The 20,315-nt window shown below is 39.8% G+C and overlaps 1 protein-coding gene across 1 annotated transcript; it reads left to right on the top strand.

Moving 5' to 3' along the window:
* Window positions 1-218: 218 nt before the first annotated feature.
* On the top strand, window positions 219-19,974 carry DBX2 (developing brain homeobox 2). The gene is made up of 4 exons (XM_009095035.4): window positions 219-552; window positions 12,360-12,455; window positions 16,954-17,141; window positions 19,536-19,974. Exons 1-4 carry the CDS (start codon window positions 219-221, stop codon window positions 19,857-19,859), a joined length of 942 nt encoding a protein of 313 aa, XP_009093283.3. The 3' UTR covers window positions 19,860-19,974.
* Window positions 19,975-20,315: the final 341 nt, after the last annotated feature.

Raw genomic sequence — 20,315 nt, 5'->3', positions numbered from 1 at the left:
CATAATGAATGCGCTTGGACACACCTTCCAGCCCGGCGGAGAGGCGCCGCGTCTCCACGGACAGCCTCACCAAGCCCTCCGCTCCGCTCCCCACAGCCCTCGGGGAGGCGCCCCGCCAGCCCGCCCGGCCCCATAGCCCGGCGCCCCGTCCCAGCCCAGTGAGGGGCCGCGGCGGCCGGGCCGGGCTGGGCAGGGCAAGGAGGTTAGAAACTCTCGCTATGCTGCCCAGCGCCCTTTACTGGGACCTGGTGGGCTCCTCGGCTCTCCTCAACCTGCCGGCGGCGCCTGGCTTCGGCAACCTGGGGAAAAGTTTCCTCATCGAGAACTTGCTGCGGGCCGGGGCTCCGAGCCCTGCCCAGCTCCGTCCCCTCCCCGCCAACCCCGTGCCCCTCAAGCTGTGCCCCGCGGCGGAACAAATCAACCCCTCAGGGGGTCCCTTCCCGGCAAGATGGGCTTTCCAAGTGCTTAACCCCTCGGCGGCGGACGGCGGCCGCCCGCCAGCGCGGGCCGCGGCGGCGGAGAGAGGCGGCATCTTCGCGCCGGCAGCCACAGGTGAGCGCCGGCCCCTCCCGTGTCCTGCCGCCGGGCAGACAGGACCGAGGGGCTTGCTGAGGGCTCGGCCCCGCGCTCCGCACGGCGGCAGGAGAGGCGCGGCCGCTCCGAGGAGCCCGTAGGCGACGGCGGGACGCCGAGCCCCGCTGGGTACCGGGGCGCGGCGGGGGCTGCGCCCGGGGCTCCGGCTGAGGGTCTCGCCCTACCGCTGGCAACGGGATGCCGAGGAGCGGGTGGTGCGGGACGCCGGGCGGCGGCTTCCGAGTGCGGCCGGCCGGCGCACCTGTGGGTGCAGAGAGCGCGGCAGAGCCCTGTGATGGCCGTGTCGGGTGCTGTTAAACGCCCCTAATCGCAGTTCTTTCAGGTCTTGACGTCCCGCAGCCTCAAGAGGTTCGCCGCCAACAGGCGCCCCGGGAATGTCTGAAATTCCAAGTTTTGGGAGGAAGGCGAGCGGTCCCATCCTCCTAGGTAGCGATAGCTCGGGAGGCAGCAGCCAATTTCTCTACACGTCCTGCCTTGCGGGACAGCAAGGCGTGGAGGACGTGGCTCCTCCTGCCAAAAGGAGAATTAAGCTATGTAGAACAGGCAGTTTTACTGGAAGTTTTCATAAAACTAGGGACGGGGGGAAAATAAACAAGTTTTAAAGAGATGTAAAGGTGCGTTATCAGACGTTCAGCCCCGTGAGCGCCAGCGCCCTGCCGGGCGATGGGGACCAGCTCGAGGCCGCCGGGGGCCCGCAGGAATCCGTGCCATAGGACTGGAAGCAAACAGGTTTACAAAACCCATTCAGTTTCTTGAATGTGCCGATTATAAATACATTTTGTCTGGGCACGAGCAATATATTTTAAGAAGTGTGTACTTCTGTTAGTTATGGAACTAACAGAAGTAGTGATTGTAATGATTGTAATGATTGTAGTAAATTCATTAAATTTGGTATTAGACTTGTTATCTACATCATATTTTGCTTTTCTGTTAGAATGCATAAATTATTCCGACATTATGCGGTATTTTTAGGAATTTTTATTTGTGGTCATGCAGTTTTAAATGTTTAAAATGAAAATCAGACTAGCAGAATTGTACTTATTGAATTAAGCGTTTGGTATGTGAAACCAAAAGGCTTGTTTTGAAAACAGAACTAATTGTTTTCTTTTCCAACATAATTTTATTTCAATTAGATCCTGCAAACTGTTCTTCAAATTCCAAAGCAGTATTAAATCCTTTAGCATTATGTACTTTAAAGGTAGGCAGGAGAGAGTCAAAGTGTGCATTAACGTTTCTGAATGTTCCTGACCTCTCAGGTAAGTGTAACCTTAAGCATATCAGTTACTTAAACGTGTTTGTTTTAACTAACTATAGTCTAGGCCAGGGAACAGGACAAGTATCATCTTCCTGCAATTCGATGAACATTATCCCTGCCTGCCCTTTGCCCTTACCCTGAAAAAAAAAATCAAGAGAAAATGCTGTATTTATTTGTGGAAAGAGACATAGCAGATGCCCCAGCACTCTTATTGCTAGAGATAAAGGTGTTTTGTTGGGTTTTATTTGTTGTTGTTAGTTTGTTTGTCTGGGTTTTCATTTGTTTGTTTTAAAAAACTGTGGGTAAATTGCTGCAGAAGTTCCCAAATGTCAAGTTTTGCAAATGCTTGTTTCCAGGATTATTTCTTCTTTTGATTGACCCATAAGAGCAGTTGTGATTTTAGTGTGTTAGGTCTGCCTAGTGATTTGGAGTCCAGTCCTATGCTTCATCTGATTCCACAGCTCCCCCAGATCTTGGCAAAAGCACCAGGCTCTTAGATTTGAGCAGGGAGAAATACTAGTGTTTCCTCATTCATTGTGCTCCCAGAAGAAAATTCTCCTGTGACTGTACACTTGTGACAGTGACTTTTATATTCTAACAGGGATCTGTTGATTCTGATCTCACTTGTATGTCTTAAAGTGTTGAGGACGCTTAGTTGTCTCAACATTCATAAATTTGAATTAGATTGGAACTGTCTTGCTGAGCTAGTTTGTGGTTTCTAAAGGGTTTCTTGTCTCCAGTGTAGGCGTATACTGAGGAAACTGTTCAGACCAGACACTGCATTTGTGAGTAGGGCTGGGGTGGGCAGGCTGTGTGTAATGTTTCTTGTTTATACAGTGATAGGGCAAAGGAGCATTTTGGCAGAACAAAAATTTTAGCCTTCAGGGACTAATTAAGATATTTTAACTAAGGAATTTGTGCTAGGTAGGGGTTTTTAATTTACAGATTTTTTGTTTTAGAGTAAGCTCATATTTGGAACCCCCAAATCACATGGCATTTTGGAAAATCTTTCTCAAAGTCTTTTAAAAGATTATTGAAAATGGTAAAGCAAATTTTTTTCAAAAAATCTTTCTGAACTAGCAAGTGCTTTATAGATCATGTAGGGACTAAAAGTTCCCCAATCGCTTCACGTAAGCCAAGTTTTCATTTATTTTTTAGTTAAAAAAAAAAAAGGGAAATTGAAAAAGTACCAGACTTTTTGAAAACAGTATATTACTCATGTAGTCCCAAATTCTGGTGAGGTCACCAAAAGTTCTCAAAAAGAAGGAAGTGTAAATTCACACCAGAGACCTAATTGAATAAGCTGAACGTTTTTATATGTACCATGGTACCTTCAAAGGGAAGACTTGAAGACAGCACTCCATTTTAGGGTACCTTTTAACACTCCATAAAAGTGCTAAAGAATGTAAATCCTGTATTCTTTCTGTAAATTGGAAAACATTTATCCATCCAGGTGGGTTGGCATTCTTGAGCTGGGCTATCTCATCATGGTAATTTTTCCTTTTGTAACTCTTTAGCAACTGAGTTGTATCAGCAAGTTCCTTCCCATAATTTACAGGTTTCAAAGTACTAGTTGCTCTGTTTCAAGTCCTTATCTGCATATGTGTTTTACATATATCTTCTACAAAATTATCGTGAATAAAAAACTGAAAAAGAACCCAGGAAATGTCTCACCCTAAATATTACATCATCTAATGAGCATGGTAGAAATAAATATATTTGTTGTCTGTAAAAGTTTAAATAATCTCTTTCCAACATTATACGCATTTAAAAAAATTAAATGTAATCATTGTAGGTGTTTGAAATTAATTTGGTTTAATTTAAGAACATGAGCAAAGAGCATGTTACATAAAACTTGGGAAAGAAAAGCAGAAGGAGCATTACTGCTATATGATAAACTCATGAGCCTTCTACAGTGGTATGCCAATTTATACTGGCTTGGGATTCCCACAGGCTTTCTTGCACTTCACCTGAAGCCCCTTTGCTCTTTGCTCTGTGCTGTCCTCAATTTCTTCTTGCTAATCGGGGTTTTAGTCCCTTGACTTCAAGCCTGTTGTTATCTTCTGGATAAATTAGAAGACTTGACAGTTTTCTTCAGTGTTTTCTGACACATAAAATTGGCCAGACGATGCTGAGATGCTGTGTCTTGTAGCACAGGTGCTCTAAAGAGGTCCACTTCAAATATATCCTCATGACTTAGTTTCTAGAAGTATTGGCTGGTGCTAAAGCAGAGTGACCTCCTTGGGAAATGTGAAGTTACTCTGCTACCTGAAATAATTTTTCTAAATATCTCTGCTCTTCTTAAGTAATTTGTCCTGGAGGAGGTTGACAGTAAGTGCTTTACAGTGTGAATATGGTCATGTGGCAAGAACGTGGCTTTCTGCTTTAATTTTGGCATTTTTGTAGATGAACAGAGAAAAGAGATTGAAAACTGCAGTAAAACAAGCAGTGAGATAATTCCATTGTAAAACCTGTAGAGAAATTTATCTTAGGGGATTTTTGCTTAAAGCATCAGAATACAAGAGAGCAGAATGAAGGACAGCATGTATAACAAAAAATAAATCAGAAGAACTATATAGTAAATATAAACTGGACTTAGAGTAAGCATCTATAGATGTATTTTATACATATCCAGATACATTTGTGTTATAGATGTGTCTTTTCTTTCTGTAACATTTGGGTACTTTACATTTGATGCAGTTGTCATCACATTGTGCCAGTGAGATAGGAGAGATTTCTATTGTGTAGGGGAGAAGCTGGAGCAAAAAGAAATGAGGTGACTTACCTAAGATAATACAGAAAACTGGTAGCATTGCAAGGAAATCAAACCAAATCTTCGGCAGGCTAAGTCTCTGGAAAATGATGTCAATTTTTTCCTTCTCAGGTGCTGACACTAATTCTATCCTGTAATACTTGAATCAAACATATCTTATTTCCCATATTTAATAAACTGTCTTGTGTTTCTTTATGACAACCATCAGATTTAAATGATATTTTTTCTTTCATTTTGGACCTCTTCTCAGTGAATTAATGCTTATTAATTATTGATTTCAAGCCAACTGGCAGCCAAGGTGTGTCCTCAAACAGCATGTAACCTTAGCTTTCAGTAAATTAAAAGACAGGAAAGAGCCCAGTGTTTTGTCTTGACTCATCTAATTCAGGCAACAAGTTGACTGACAAGTCTTAGGATTTTCTTGTTTTGTTCGTGTTTTCTGGAGATAGAAAGCTTTTTTTAAGGTGGGGAGATCTATTTGGCATCTTTTCTTATTCCCTGATTGCCAGGAGCATTGAGACTGGAATTGTTTTGAAAGTTTGTCTTTGGAAGCAAAGAAGTTTTTGTAAGTACTAGAAATCACAGACTAGCACGTTTCCTGTTTCCAGTTAACTTTGTGAGCCATTTAATAGAATTGGTCTGGAATGCCCAGCATATTTTAAGAGTGGCTGCAAAATGGCTTTTAAAGAACAAACTGTTGTCCTCATTGTGAGGTTGCCAGAGCTAGACTAGTGCCAGCCACTCTCTGACCCAGCCACTAGTCTGGCAGTCTGTGCTCGGTGAGGAGTACGAGCATTGGCTGGACACTGTTCCTTCCTTTGGCTGCTCTCGCGGTGCTGTCCCTTAGAAGGAAGAGGATCCTGAGTTTGGTCCTTGGCAAGATTTAGATACTACCAGAAGATCTCAGAGCTGCACTAGGAAGACAAGTGGTGGAGTTTGTACAAAAGAAATTGACTGAGTTGAAACCATGGAATCAGTCATGCCTACAGTTACTGAATTCTGTAAAATATATTTTTACAGCAGAAAGAGCTGGTCTTCTGAAATCCTGTAGTACCTTGCTCATGATTTTAGAAAACACATGACTGTGGTAAGGATTAATCTCACCAGGCAAACTCAAGTGCAGATTTCAGGTTTTATTGTACTGTGTCTTTATTATTTTCTGTTAAGAAATCCTCCTAAATTTTGGAAGGTGAGTTCTCTGCTTCCATTGCCCTCTGAAGGTGTTTTGCATTCTTTTATAAAGCAGCTCTGTAAGATAACTGATGTTTTACATGGTACTTTTGTGGTCAGTCATGACCCCACAGCAGAAAGGGGAGTTTTTTTTTTTTATTCCAATTGAACACAACTACAGTAGGAGGCTGTTTCAAATGTCTGTTATGTAGACCCTGATATTTATAAAATTATACATCCAGATATTTTCAGTAATCTGGGCTGTTTTTCTTTGAGGTGAGTTGTCATTTTGGAGAAGTGGCCTTTGCTTTGTGCTGAAAAACTTATGAAAATTTTTCATGAGAGGCTGTTTTTGTCTGCAGTTGTAGCACATAATTCTCTTGAGGTATTCTGAATGTGTGTCGAGAATGTTACCTCCTTGTGACTATGTTACTATCTCAAGTTTCAACTTGAAACAAGTATTTCCTTGTACAAATGTAAAAATACTAAACCCCTTTTGTTAAAAAAAAAAAAAAGAAAAAAAGAAAAAAGAATTCGCCATGTGGTATTTTTTATTCTAACACTGTTTATATTATCTTGGGACTTTTGTCTGTTTGGAGCTAGCAATACTGCAACAAGTAAAGACTGCTCCAGGTAAAAAATTTTGGCTAATCAGTGTGTAGCACAGGAATAAATGGTGCATTTTGGCCTCTTGTAAGATTTTGAATTAGTGCTGAAACATTGAGGAACCAGTGAAATGTCGGCTTGCAGCAGCTGACACTAATTTTGCCCTGCTTGAGGAAATAATTTCTAAACAAGTTGTAATATGTTGAAAATCAAAGAAAATAACTAATGACTTTCTAGCTGAATTTTTACATTTTCTAGAGTCTTTATGGATGTACGGATGATAGTATTCTTTTGATGTTACCTATGAGGGACAAGAGGAATGTCATGGCAATTCAGCTGTTTAGTAAGAAGTAGGTGTCTTGTCTAAGCTGTAGTCAATACAGAGAGATGCCTCCAGAGGATGAGACACCTTCTGTGTCTGTTTTAAGGTGATGAATTGTTATGTAGAGCTACTAATCTCTTCTCATTGACTGAACAGGAGGCCCAGACAAGGAACTTGGGCAAGACACTCTGTCTCTTTTAGACAGAGAACTGACGGTGATGCTTGTTTTGACAAGAACTGGTAATCATCAAATGCTGAGGCACACTAGTACATGGGCATCCTGAGGAAGGACAAAGCCAGAAAAAAAGCTGGTAAATCCACAGGTAGATTCCCTTCTTCTCAATAGCAAGGCCGTGTAGGAGGCACAGAGAGGGTAAAAGCCACTTTTACTCCTGAAATCAGGGTACCCATGGAGTCTTTGGCAAACATTGTGGAGTTTGGTTATGGAGGTGAGATCTGACCATGTGTTGTCACCAGCCTCAGGCTGGTGTATTTCCTCAGGTGGTAAAAATCATGTACCACAAATTACAACATAATAATTAGGCATGTGAATGATGCCTCTGAAAACTGACAGTGATTAATGTGGTTTCAGATAATCTGCAGTGTGATGCTCTTGGCCACTACATTGCTGTAGATGTAAACAATGATTACACTGTAAGCACATTTCAAGCCCATTTTGGGGGCTGCTCTGACAATTTTTGAAAGCCCCACCATGACCCAGCATAAAAATGTAGCCCACTTCTTGCGTCCATGTTTTGTGTAGGAATTAAAAATATATATATTTAGAACTTTAAAATCCTTTCTCTGAATATTTGGCAGTTTTAAAAAACTGACCTGTAGATGCTACTTGGCTTTACCGTTTTGGCTTGACTTCCTTTGAGCTTTCATGTGGCTGTGTTTTACAGGAATAAATAAGAAGTAAATAATAACTTTGGGAGTGCAGGAAAGCCAGTTCTGAGGAGTACTGCATCACAAGCTCTAGCAGTAAGTTTCTCCACTTCCATGTGATGGCAGTTGCTTTTGGGTGGGATATGGCAGTGGCTGATGCTTTGTTCTTGCAGTTGGAGGCTCCTCTTCAGCTGATTGAAATGCTTTGAGTGTGCAAAGCATTGCTGATGGAACATTGTACTCTAAAGACAGTAACTGCTAGGGAAAGAGCCATGACTCATCATGAGGTCCAGGGCTTGTGGTTTGGGAGCAGAAATACAAGTCAGCTGGATCACTAAGCTGGCAGAGCTACCACTGGACTATTTTCAGGGAGCTCTTGATGACATGAAACTTCCCTGCAGCTTTGCAAAAGCCTGCTTTAAACATTGCCAAGAATGGATGTAGGTAGGAAATTGCAATTGTGCCCATGTTATGGGCACAAACCATCCAAGGTTCTCAGATGAAATGTGATAGTTTTACTGATAATATATTTCAGTTTCCTGCATGGGCTGGTACCTAGGCATCATGGTGCAAAGCAGTTCATGTGGACTTAGCAATTCTTGGAGAATTGAGGTGTTCACGCAGCTTGGTGTTTCTCTGGTCCTGTAAATATGGTTATCTGGCTCTAGGGAGTTTTCTGAATAATTTTTTGGAGGTGTTCCAGCACTCTTCACAGATTGGTACCACATTTTTTTCAGTTATCTTTAAAACCCCCCAACAGACAAGCAGCATGTGCAGTGAAGGAGCCTATATGGATAATACTGGAAGTTTACCATCAGTTTTACTTTCCCTAAGTATCCATCTTTCCTTCACTGTTTCCCACTTTCCTGATGGCTGATAGCCTACATTCTTTACTGAGTTATTTCGCAACAGTAGAATTAGAAAGAGTAAACAGTGTCCTTCATAATAAGCCATTTTCAAAGTTGCGTAACTGAGCTGGGCTGTATTTAGGAACCTTTCTCTCAAAATGATGGATGGTTGGAAAGAAAGCTTTTGATCCCATTGTCAGTATGAGTTTTTATAATGGAAAGGCTTTTGAATTTATAGTATTTTCAGAGAAAACAGTGTCTTTTAAAATACCAGTATCTGAACTGCTTTCTGAGTTTTAGCACTAGATAAGCTTGAGGTCTGTTTATATGTTTAGTATTATTTTATTGTCTGAAAAATGATTTCTATTCACAAAGGTAAATGTAGTGAACATTATTACTAGAATTTGCATCCGGCGCCAGTGTGAAAAGTATTTGTTTTGTGAAAAAAAACCCATACCTAGGTATTTAATACTTTTGTATATATGATCCAATACATTTTAAGGCATATAGTACAGTTTTTGGAGTGCCAAAAGGCATTTATATCATGCTTTGATAGTTTTCATGCATGTGTGAAGTTAAACCTGTAAACTGAGTTTTGTGGAACACTTAATTCCACACAGTCTCAGTTTTATGAAATGAAGATATAAAGCAGAAAAAGGCTTAAGTGTCCTGAATACAAATTATTAGGATTTTGCCCCTGCTTTAAGTTCCTATACATCTTTGGGAGCAGCAGCTGCCTTTTGGTTAGTGTGTACCTCATTATGGCCAAAAAATGGCATAATTAATATTCTGACATATCAGCAATTTTCAGCCTTATGTGAACAGCAAAGAGTGTTTGCTCCAGGTTTCTTGATCAACAGATAGAGTTGCTGTGATGTATGTGCAAAGAAAATAATAGGTAGCGCTTCTATAGCGTTCTCAAAACTATTATGTCATTTCTACACATACAATAGTATAATCCTATACAATTTTACTAATTCTGCTAATGGAGTTTCATATACAGGTAGTTGAAGCCATTTAATGTGGTGAACTGTGTTGTTTTTATCAAAGATAAAAAATGTACTTGGATATGTTATGTTGAAGCATTAACATTTTTCTGTGTGTAGAAATCCCAAGATAGAGTTGAGTATCCCTGTATTATGTCACATTGTTTTTATTGATGTAACTCTGCAAAACTGCTGCACATTGGTTTGAGTGCAAGAGCTTCAGTACATGTAGAGATGTAGTTTCATGTGCCTAATGTAGAATTCACCTGTGCATCAGTATAGCTGCAGCACATTAAAAAAGGTTATGAACTGGACATACATGTTGGCTATAGGTATAGAGAGGCATCATGGCATTATTTCTTCCTCAGGATCTAGACTTAATATTGAGAAGTGAGCTCAGGAACCTCTTTGTTCAGTTACTTGAGGATTTCACCTGCATCTTACTTCTTAAGCAAATAATGTGCTTCAAAGAGATATGTGCCCTGCAGGCCAAAAAAAGCAGCAGCTGGTTGAAAAAATTAAGTAAAATGCTCGGGAAAGCTAGACTCATGATTTCCATCAACTTGAGCAGAACTAGGGTCAAGATTTCCTCTGTTTGCATTGTGGTACTGTGCTACTGTTTAAATCATTGTCAGCAACTTCCATGGAAATATATTCCTTGTTTGGAGTTTGCTCAAGCAAAGAGTTTGCTTAAGTTTTTACTGTGATCCATCTTCAGACCTTTATGCTTGCAGCCTACTTGTTGAGAGATGTAGTGAATGGGGGAAACTGTCCTTTCCTATTCCTGTCGTTACTTGCAGGAACATGCCATCTGTCTGAATCAATAGCTTGTTCAATTCTGATTTATCCAGGTGTCTTCTGCTTTTATCACATGCCATTATGAACTCCTCATTATCAAAACAGAGCAAGGAGCTGGACAGAGTTAAGAAACCACAAGAGGGAATATCAAGGACAGGACGTGTCTGACAAAAATTGCATGGCATGAATAAGGTGCTGGAGCAATTATTGGAGGGAATAGGACATTATGGCAGCCAAGGAATATCCAGGGCATTTAAGAAGAAAGCAAAGGAATGGAGTATGACATCTTCTGTATTCAAAGTTATATTTTCACAAGTGGAGAGTTTTAGTTGACTGTAAGGGAAATTTGATTAAAGCACAAGGAATGAGCCTCCCAAGGAAGGGAAGGAAAAGCTCCTTCACCTGAGAGTCTGGGAATTTCAGAGGATAACATATACTGTCAATGATGAACTCTAATATCCAGGAGGTTGGCTGATATTTATCTTCTGCAGCTCCTGTGCTTCTTGAGTTATTCAGATCCTTTCCAGCTTACACACTTCACCAGATGCATTGAAACCCTTTGGATGCATGGGATAGGTAGTATTTGGCTGCATGTTCTTGGCTATTTTAAGTTTCTAAGGACGTGGTTCCACATTTGGTGGTCTTGTGTGGAAAAGAAGCTTTAGAATACTAATGCCTGGTGTAAATAATTTTTTTTGTAAATGTTTTGCAAGTATATGCCTCAAAACCAGGCACCTGATTTGTATTTCATTAGAAACAGGAAAATTTCAATAGAAAGCTGTACCAGCAAAATGCTTATCAATCAGCAATTGCAAGTTAATACTTTAAAATATATTTAGAGTTAGACTTTTACAGCAATAAATTTTTGCTCTGGGATAACAGCAAATTTAAGGGTGAGGTAACTTATTTTGAGGTCCTAATACATACTCAGAAAATTAATTTTGAATTATCTTTGTTTTCAATTGCAGCTAGCAATTGAAAACAATTGAAACTAGCAGCATGGCTTAGATACATTTATCTGTTTACCTTTCTTTCTGATTGTTGATTGCTATTTTTTTTGCCAAGTCTGCAGTTACTTTTTTTTTTAATTTAATGGGTTTTTTTTTTCCTGGAGATTTGGACAATTACAGTACAGGCTCTAGAACCACCTATTTTGTGCCTAAACCAAAACAAGAAAGTGACATAGATGTTTTGATGCTGATCACATTTTACAAGTGTACAGTTCTAGCAATAGTCTATCTTTTTAAAAACAAAAAAACTATTCCAGGTTTCATAGTTGACTAGTACAAGCAAAAATTGATAGGTAATTAAGATAAATGGAAAAACCCATGAGCCCTTTAGAAAAAAATTAAGGGATAAATAGATAATGAGGACCTTTCCATGATTTGGAAGCTCTTTTTAGATATGAGAGACTTAGATTAAAAAAAAAAACTGTGAAAAATTTGCTAAATATTACCTAATTCTGTGAGTTGACTTTGTAGATTTTTTTTTTTTGTTGTATCAAGCAGAGCCTTCAGCAAGTGGTTTATTTAAATTTAGAGCACTTGTCCAGAAAGACTAAGCAGATAGTCAGAATAACAGAATCGGGCCCTGTAGTATGTTCCTGTAGAGCTCAGCTGTTTCATCTCATAGCATTTTATAAATTTCATTCCTAAAGGTTTCTTGTTGAGGATGTTATTGGTTTGAGTGCTGTTAACAGCACTGGAGTACCAGCTGATTTTTTTTTTTTGTAAGGTGACATGCTTACTAGAGTTATTTTAAATAACTTTCAGATTCATTATACTCATTATTTCAACAACATATTATTGAAACAATGTATTCAATGCCAATATTTAGGAAAACCCCCATAATTACAGCAAGGAAATTCCTAGTCTGCAGAGCTTCATTCTTATAAATATAGGGAGAGTTTTGCATATTATGTACGCATGTAAAATAACCTTGCTAAATTAAAGAGCAATTACTTGGTTTATCATTGTTTGCCTTAAAAATATCACCATGTTGAAAAAAGGAAAAAGAGCTTGTGGGGCAGGACTTTACACACTGGCTTTTTGGAGGACTGTTGTTATGAATATCACCTAAGCTCAATGGATAATCAATTAGATCTATGCTTTCTTTGCAGCTCTTTCCAAACACTTTTTTCTCCGAGCCCCGCCATTCTACTCAGCATGCTGCGGTGGGTCCTGTCAGCACCCTGCATCCCCCACTGCTTTTCCAAGTAAGTTTTTATGCTTCATCAGTAATGCTTGAGTTATTCTGTAAACCAAAGCAGCAGGATTTAATGTGTTCTGGAAAACTAATTGGTGATGCAATGGCAGCAGCTAATTCCTTAGTAAAATCACAGCAATCCTATTCAGAGGGTTTCCAAAGATTTATCAAACTTAAGTACACTGAGCAATTGTGAGAGGTTTCTAATGGCATTGAGACACCCAGACAGAGCTAACCTAGGAAAGTGCCTTGTTTTCAGTTTGCTAGAAACAATTCTTTAAAATCAGTAACTCTTTTAAAAATCAGTGTCAATAAACATTTGCAAATAAGAAAAGAGCTGGAGGATCGTAAAATGCGTGCTGCATTTTAATGTTTGTTAGGGGTAAATTCTGATTCAGGAAGCTTTAGCATTATTTAAATACAACAATCATTCTTTTTGTAGCAGTCAAATGTGTGCATATGTTTAATTTTGTTTCTTTTTTTTAATCATAATGTAAAAAGTTGAAGAGAATTTTGACCAGTGTTCACTATCCATTCAGGATTAAGAATCCATTTAATCCACAACTAAATTTAACCTTGATTGTGGAGATTGCATGCCAAAGTTTAAGAGTGGACAGTCATGATTTTGTGCTTACGGCTCAGGAATGAAAACAGAAGGAGCATTTCCTCTTTCTTCAAAACAGAAAAAAACCACAAATTGCTTGTCAAATCCAAATGAAAATTGGAACTTATACATGCTCTGGCTTATACTTTTTTATCACAGTTGCATTTAAACCATTCCTGACTAAAGTGCATGCTTTTTATGAATGTTTCAGAAGGGCAGTTGCTAAGTTGAATGATTCTTGACAAGTGAGGCAGCAAATGCTGGCAGTTTAATGAGCTGCAAGTTTCTGAGCACCTCTTTAGGGGGCTGACACTTTCCCACAGAGCGTTTTACATGGCCTCGGCTCTCCCACAATGGCTGACAGCACCATGACCAATCACCACTTTCACTTTACTCATCCACACGCGACCTCACCACAATTTTTCACTGTGCAGATGAACTTTAGGAACCATTTCACATTGAAAAGGCCTGGGCAAGGGTCAGTTGCCCTTTTGTATGGCCATAAAGCAATACTCTATGTGCCAGTCTTTTCTCCTGTCTCACATTCCAAGAGATTTTCTGGACAGCATTTAAAGCACTTGACTGAAAAATAAAGCAGTGAATGAAACTGACTTTTATAGACTCATTCTAGCTCATCTTCCCATATAACCCTGTCTACCTGAAAAGGGATTTAGTGGATGAGCTGAGTGTATACAGGGACTTGCTGAATACATAGGCCCATTATCAACTGTGGGGATTGTTTATTAACCAGGACTGATACACTACTATTTTGGAAGTGACCTATTAATTGTCCATTTAACTAGAATGTATTGAATTCTAATGAAAAAATTGAAACCATGACTAAAGCTTTTACTTGCTCCTTCAAGGTGGTCTCTGCCATGAAGGCAAATGAAGATTGTTCCACAGATTAAGAGGACATTTATCACTATATATTAGGATACAAAGGAAAGACTTAACAAAAATCAAATCAGTAACATAGGAAATAGTTGGTCACATTTATATCAGCAGAACACTAAACCTGCTGCATGTTTAGAGTGACGAGCTGCAAAGTGACATATTTAATTTTGCTGGAATTGTTGAAACGTATAAATGACTGCCTATCCTGCTGCACTGAAAAATTCTATAATCCACAAACTGAAATTTAGTTTTTGTGTAACAGTTGGAGTGCATTTTAGAATATGGCTTATTTAAAAAAAAATTCTCTAGACTACTCAGTTGGTGGTAGGTTTCAGGTTTTTTGCTCCATAGGCTGTTTGTTAATGCTTCTGAGCATTCTGCTCATCATTAAATTTTGTTCAGTTAATCTTTTAAAATCCATCACATATTGTGCCTTAGAGTGTAAAAATGCCTCACTGTTAGTCTAATATAGGTGTTAAGCTGGACCCTACATACTGCCTGTACAGGAATTAATTGGTGCCTTGAGGCTCCAGCAGGAGGTTGTTTCCTTGCTGATTGACTGTTAACAACCAGCCAGGCAAGACAAATTTTAAGGGGTCACATAATTTGGCATCCTCTGTCCTTGGCTGACAACTCCATTGTGGAACGGAGGCCGGGAGGCAAGGACCAGCCCTGTTACGCCTCTTCCTTTGCTGGTGTTTCTCATCCCACAGTGGGGATGAGAGAAGATACCAGTTCTGCTGCTGGTTCAGACTGTACCTTCCAGTAAACCTGAGAATGGCTGACAATTCAGTAGAAACTACTCATATGCTACCTGGGAAAAGGTACCTAAATTCACTAAGTTTGAGAAGAGAGAGAGAAAACATGCTTGAGAAAGGAAGGCTCCCAGCTTGCTCCCAGTTTTGTAGGTGTGATCGGAGCATGCAGTGGGGGTTATGAAGGGGTTCTGCAGTCCCCAGAGAAATATCATCCTGGCTTGCCCTTCCATTGGGGTATTTTGACTTTTGTTCTGCAGATTGTTTATTTTGGTTTGGATGAAGTCTGACTGTGTATCATAGTGTAATAAATATCAGGACATTAACCAGTAGGTTATGATTTTTGTATCTGGTCTTAGATGTAATTTTGAAAATTGAAGTACATCTGTATAAATTAAGGATTATTTATACCGTGACATTGCAAATCATAATAATTATTTTTTACCACACAGTGTTATGAGTGACAAAGAAAAAGGTCTTGATTTCTTGACGTGAACAGTTCAAGAAAAGAATTGACAAAATGAATTGGGCTCTAAATCAGTAATGTTTCACAGGGGTAGTCTTATTTTAGGGAATAATCATTGTACACTTGCTCAGCTTCTAGTGCTCTGCTCTACTGGTCAGAGCTGGAAGCAGTATGTAGGGGCGGTGTAAGTAATATCAATATCATGTGTTACCAGTAACACATGGCTACAAAAGTCTTTAGTCAACTTTGCAAGACATACAGATACACACTTCAGTTTCTCATCATTATACTACAATATCCTCAGTATATGTGTGTTTGTTTTTCTGTGGGTGTTTAAAGATACATATACCCTTGTGTATGTATGTATTATATACAGAAGTTGAAATGTGGTGTAGCCCCCAAGGACAGTTTGTGGAAACTGCATCTGGATTTCATTAGTATTTCCAAGAGCACTATATCAGTTGAAAAAATGTATTTAATTCCTCCCCCCCACCATTACAGCTGATTAGAATAGATAGACTTCTACACAAAAATATGTTTAGTATTTTAGAAAATCTGATTTTCAGGGAGAATTTGCTTTTGGCTTTGATATGAAAATGGTCGTATCCTTTGTAGGAATTGAGCAGCAGCACGCCTTTGCAGCTGCTGTAACTATGGGCTGGGAGGGCAGTCTAGGCCCATGGACTTGAGAAGGTGGACAGCAGGAGGGCAGCTTGCATCTGAATTTCCACTCCTTCAGCAAGATTGTAGGTGTCAGTGCCTGTACAGACATGGCACAGGTTTCTGAGCCAAAGTGCAGCTGTTTCCTGGCCTGCTTGCATCTCCTTAATTATCACATGCCCTGCTTGATGACAGGCCTTATTCAACTGATCCCTGCTCCTGCTTCCTGAGTATTTGAGGAAGCTGGGTGTGCTGGAAGCATATGAAGCCTCACCAAGGACTGCTCCTCATACACCACATATTTCTAGGGGAGCATGGGAAAGCACTATGGCTTTCGGTTTTATTGGGTGTGAGGAACACGAGAGATTTATCTTGGGGTTTCTGTGCTTTTTGTGTGAGCACTTCTACTTCTTCACTACAGTTCTCTCCCCCAGCTTTGAGGCTGTTTTCCAGGGTAGGGCTCCCTCTAGGTGTGCATTAAGGGGATGTGATTGGATACACTGAAAGCTGCCCTCCCAGACTTGCTATGAGATGTCAAAGGATTAGAAACCAGGCTGAAAGAAGTCCAAGTACTCTCCAAATCCTCTAATATAAAAATTGCTGTGGTTTCCAGAATAACTAAGTGAATGACCAGGGATTTTTCTGAGAAATAGATCTGAAACTCTTTCATTAGTTAAAAAAAAAAAATAGAGGAAAACCTACTTAGTTTCTTTGAATCACTATTACAGACCATTTTTATGTCATTTTACATTCCACACAAGGAGTAAATAAACTCATAGGAAAACTTGTTGCAGTTTACTCAGTGGTGATGACAGGCGAAGAGAAGTGAAGTTCTCCCTGACTGTATTTGAATTTTGCAGTAGCATGGGCTCTGTCCTAATATTCCTCTATGAAGTCATCTGATTTTCTTTGTACCATGTCGGGGGAGACTCCTGGCTACTGACAACACCTCTAGATCCAAGTGAGGATTTAATCCTTAATGAATATGACTGAAGCATTACAACACACTTATAACACCAACAAATCAAAAGTGGAACAAGAGTCTGCAAACATTATAATGAACAGCACTTAATATTTCTCTGATATGTGCTAGATGTTTTGGGAAATTCTCATCTGTTTCCAATAGGGGAGGAAAGTGTGCTGCCTCTTCTGACCCAAGAGTCTAACTCCAAATCCCGGAGAGGCATATTAAGAAGAGCTGTCTTTTCTGAAGACCAGAGGAAAGCTTTGGAGAAAATGTTCCAGAAGCAGAAGTATATTAGTAAAACAGACAGGAAGAAACTGGCCCTTAACCTGGGTCTAAAGGAGTCTCAGGTAAGAAATGTACTTTTGGGGAGAAATCTTTAAAATGGCTTTGAAGGAGGAAAATTGAACAGTGCAGGGACAGCCCTGAGCTCTTTTATCTGCAAAGACCTCAGTAAACCAATGGCAGTTTAAACCAGGGAATACTTGAACAGTTTCCTGGTTTATTTTCTGTTTGTGTACATTCAAAAATTGATGGCTCCATTTTCACACAAAGAAACATGACCTCTGTGTTTCATTTCCAACTCCATTTTTTTTGCTGTCTGACAGAGCTCCCTTGGAAGCTTTAGGGTAGGGAACTATGCTTCATCCCACTGCTCTAAAGGCTGTGGAAAAAACATGAGAGCACAGATCATTCCTTCATTCCACTGAGCACCCTTTGCACTCACAGATGAACAACTAGGGACAAGGCAGTCAGCAGCACTTCCTCTAGAACTGTTCTGCCCAAAGAGACAAGCAACTATTCCTATGGAAAGACACTTGACTGCACAAAGGAGATTTTCAGAGCTTAGAGATACCGTAAGAACAAAACCTTTGCAGGGTGACCTGCTAAAACACTCCCACTTTACTTGCCAATTCCCATTTCATGGAATTTTTTGCATGAGTTGGACTACTGCAGATTTTGGAGTTTAGCTGAGGGTCTAATGCCTCAGTGAGCTGTTCTGACTGAACAGCTTCATTAATAGTGGTGCTGAGCAGCAGTAGCCCAATCTGCAATCTTTGGGCCCTCTCCTATCTGCAGATAAAAACAAAGGAAAAATGCCTGGCTTGAAGAGCACAAAATCTGAAAGAAACTGGGGGAAAAAAAAGTTTGTGAGGGCATGTAACAGCAGAAAATGAACATGGTAGCTGCTGACAGGTAGGATTCTGAGGGTGCTGGAGTAGATGCAGCCCTCTAGATTGCAGCTGAAATACTGAGAGGTGATAGTACAATTTTGTTTCTTTGAATGCAGTAGGAGTGAAAGTGCTTAAGATACGTGTGCAGAAGGTTTCTGGGGGACAGAAAAGCCTGGGAGTGGTGATGAGAGCTCTTGTCATCTGTCTTGGAGATGTTCAGAACTTGAAAAGGCTCTCAGCAATTTGATCTAACTTTGCAGTTGGCTCCAGTTTGCACAGAAGGTTAGATCTGGTGGTCTGTGGTGGTTCCTTGCAACCTGATGACTCTGACACTGTTGCAAGCACTGCAACAATAAACACAAAAACAAGCAGAGTGTGGTGTTTCTCAGTGTGATCTACAGAACTGTAATCTCTGCAGGAAGACTATTTCAATCAAAATGTGCAATTGTGCTCACCAGTGTGCTGCCTAAAAATTTTCCCAAAATGTAGTCAAATTCCTAGTATTACAGTTATTTCCTCAAGATTATTTTCTGTGTTCATGTTATTCAAGAGAGCTTGGGTGTGTAAAAAATAATGTAATGATACATAGATAACCACTACCACTACAAGAATATAATTTTGTCCTAGTGACAGGCCAGATGATATTCTTCTCTTTTTTTTCTTCCCCTCATGAAAGGAAGAGAAGTTACTGTGAAGGTTGCTTCTTAAATTTTCTGACCAGTTGTGCTGGAGGAACAGTACCTCTCATCTAAGACAATCATTCTCAAACCTTTGAAACCACAGCCCCTTTGTCTTCATATGAAGTATCTGAATACTAGACCTAAATGCAATTGTTTAAGGGAAAAGAGAACACAATCTGAATAATTTGATTGATCACCCTCACCTTCTCTTCATGTAAAACCATTTTCTGGTTGTATATTCCCCCAAGCTTTCCCCAGCATCTCATAAATGCCTTTGAATGCTTGTGTTAAGAATTGCAACTGAAAGTTTTTGAAAAGTTGGTTTTATCTCAAAATCACATGGGTTCTAGGTAACTCCTGGAAAAATGTAGTCAGGCAGACAAAATGTCTCTGAATCCTCAATCCTGTCTCCTACGTCACAACACACTTTTTGGAGCTGTATGGCCAAGCTGATTTTAGCTATGTTTGTGAAAGGGACAGTCATTTTTACAGCCTCTGCCTTATAGAGGCCCTCACACCACCAGTAATATCACTTAGTTTTCTTCATGATGTTACTAATTTTCTCTGGGAATTTTCTTCTGTCCAGAAGGATGTTGCTTGTAGGAAACTCTTCTATCCCTTGCTATTGGGCTGTCCATTTTCCAGTCCAAGCTAAGTAATCATCTATTGTAGGTGGTGAAAGTCAAGGAGAATATTTGTTCCAGGTGCAGTAAATAGTGATGGGAAAATCCCCAGATAATGTCAGTCAGCTGGCTTCACTGGTTCGCTACTGTAACAACAAATAAGGAAGGAATGTGAAACTAAGAGGATGGAAAGGAAAAAAACATTTGTTAGGGCAAAGTTGTTTAAAGCAAAGAATAATAATAAACTCTCATTAATTTGCAAATAGGTGAAAATCTGGTTTCAGAATCGAAGGATGAAATGGCGAAACTCCAAAGAAAAAGAAGTGCTTTCTAACAGGTGCCTCCAAGAAGAAGGTCTTCAGGAGAACTACCTCTCACGATCCACCATGAATTTTACCTCCCCATGCCCATCTGTGTGGGAAATGTCTGAAGAGCGGGCAAGTCCAAGGTGGAGGGAGAATTCTCCAGGAAATTCCGAAAGACTGACTACTACACAACCACCTCCAAGGGCAAATTCATTGCAGAGCCCACTCTATTTGTATCCTGACCAAGACACTGCAAACAAGGCATCATCAAGTGTAAGGGAGTAGGGGCAGTTTGTAAATGGAGTGGGAGAGTGCAGGCTTCAAATGAGCAGTCTTTTAAGATTAACAATATTTGAACATTGTAAAGCTAACTAGTTTATGCTTCAAAAATATGCTAAAGTCTAACACCATTAAAATTACAAACTAATGACTAAAGAAGTATTCTTCAATATTCAGTCTTTTATTGTGTCTTTTCCAGTCTTGTACTGACCTTAAAAGTAAAATAGGAACTGATGGTAAGTAAAATGAAGATGTGATGCTCATTAAAAACACACTAATAGAGAATCACTTTTATCTCTCATTGTAGTCAGACCAATTAATTTTTTCTGTGCATGACATAAAGAGAGCTTTTCTCTCAAGACAGTAAGTGGTTTTGGAAAATTTTTAGAAATTCATTAAATAACACAATAGATTCATATGGACAAGTATAAGCATTTTGGTGTATTTTCTCCATCTGTCTTC

This window comes from Serinus canaria, chromosome 1A (assembly GCF_022539315.1).
Source record: "Serinus canaria isolate serCan28SL12 chromosome 1A, serCan2020, whole genome shotgun sequence".
Lineage (NCBI taxonomy): Eukaryota > Metazoa > Chordata > Aves > Passeriformes > Fringillidae > Serinus > Serinus canaria.
The sequence above is the reverse complement of the archived record's forward strand: the minus strand, read 5'-3'. Positions and strand labels throughout refer to the sequence as shown.

Bases quoted from the DNA above. Each gene is read 5' to 3' on its own strand.
- DBX2 (XM_009095035.4), top strand. From the start codon at position 219: ATGCTGCCCAGCGCCCTTTACTGGGACCTGGTGGGCTCCTCGGCTCTC. The intron at 12,456-16,953 runs GTAAGTTTTTAT...TGTTTCCAATAG, and splicing joins ATCCCCCACTGCTTTTCCAA to GGGAGGAAAGTGTGCTGCCT. The intron at 17,142-19,535 runs GTAAGAAATGTA...ATTTGCAAATAG, and splicing joins TGGGTCTAAAGGAGTCTCAG to GTGAAAATCTGGTTTCAGAA.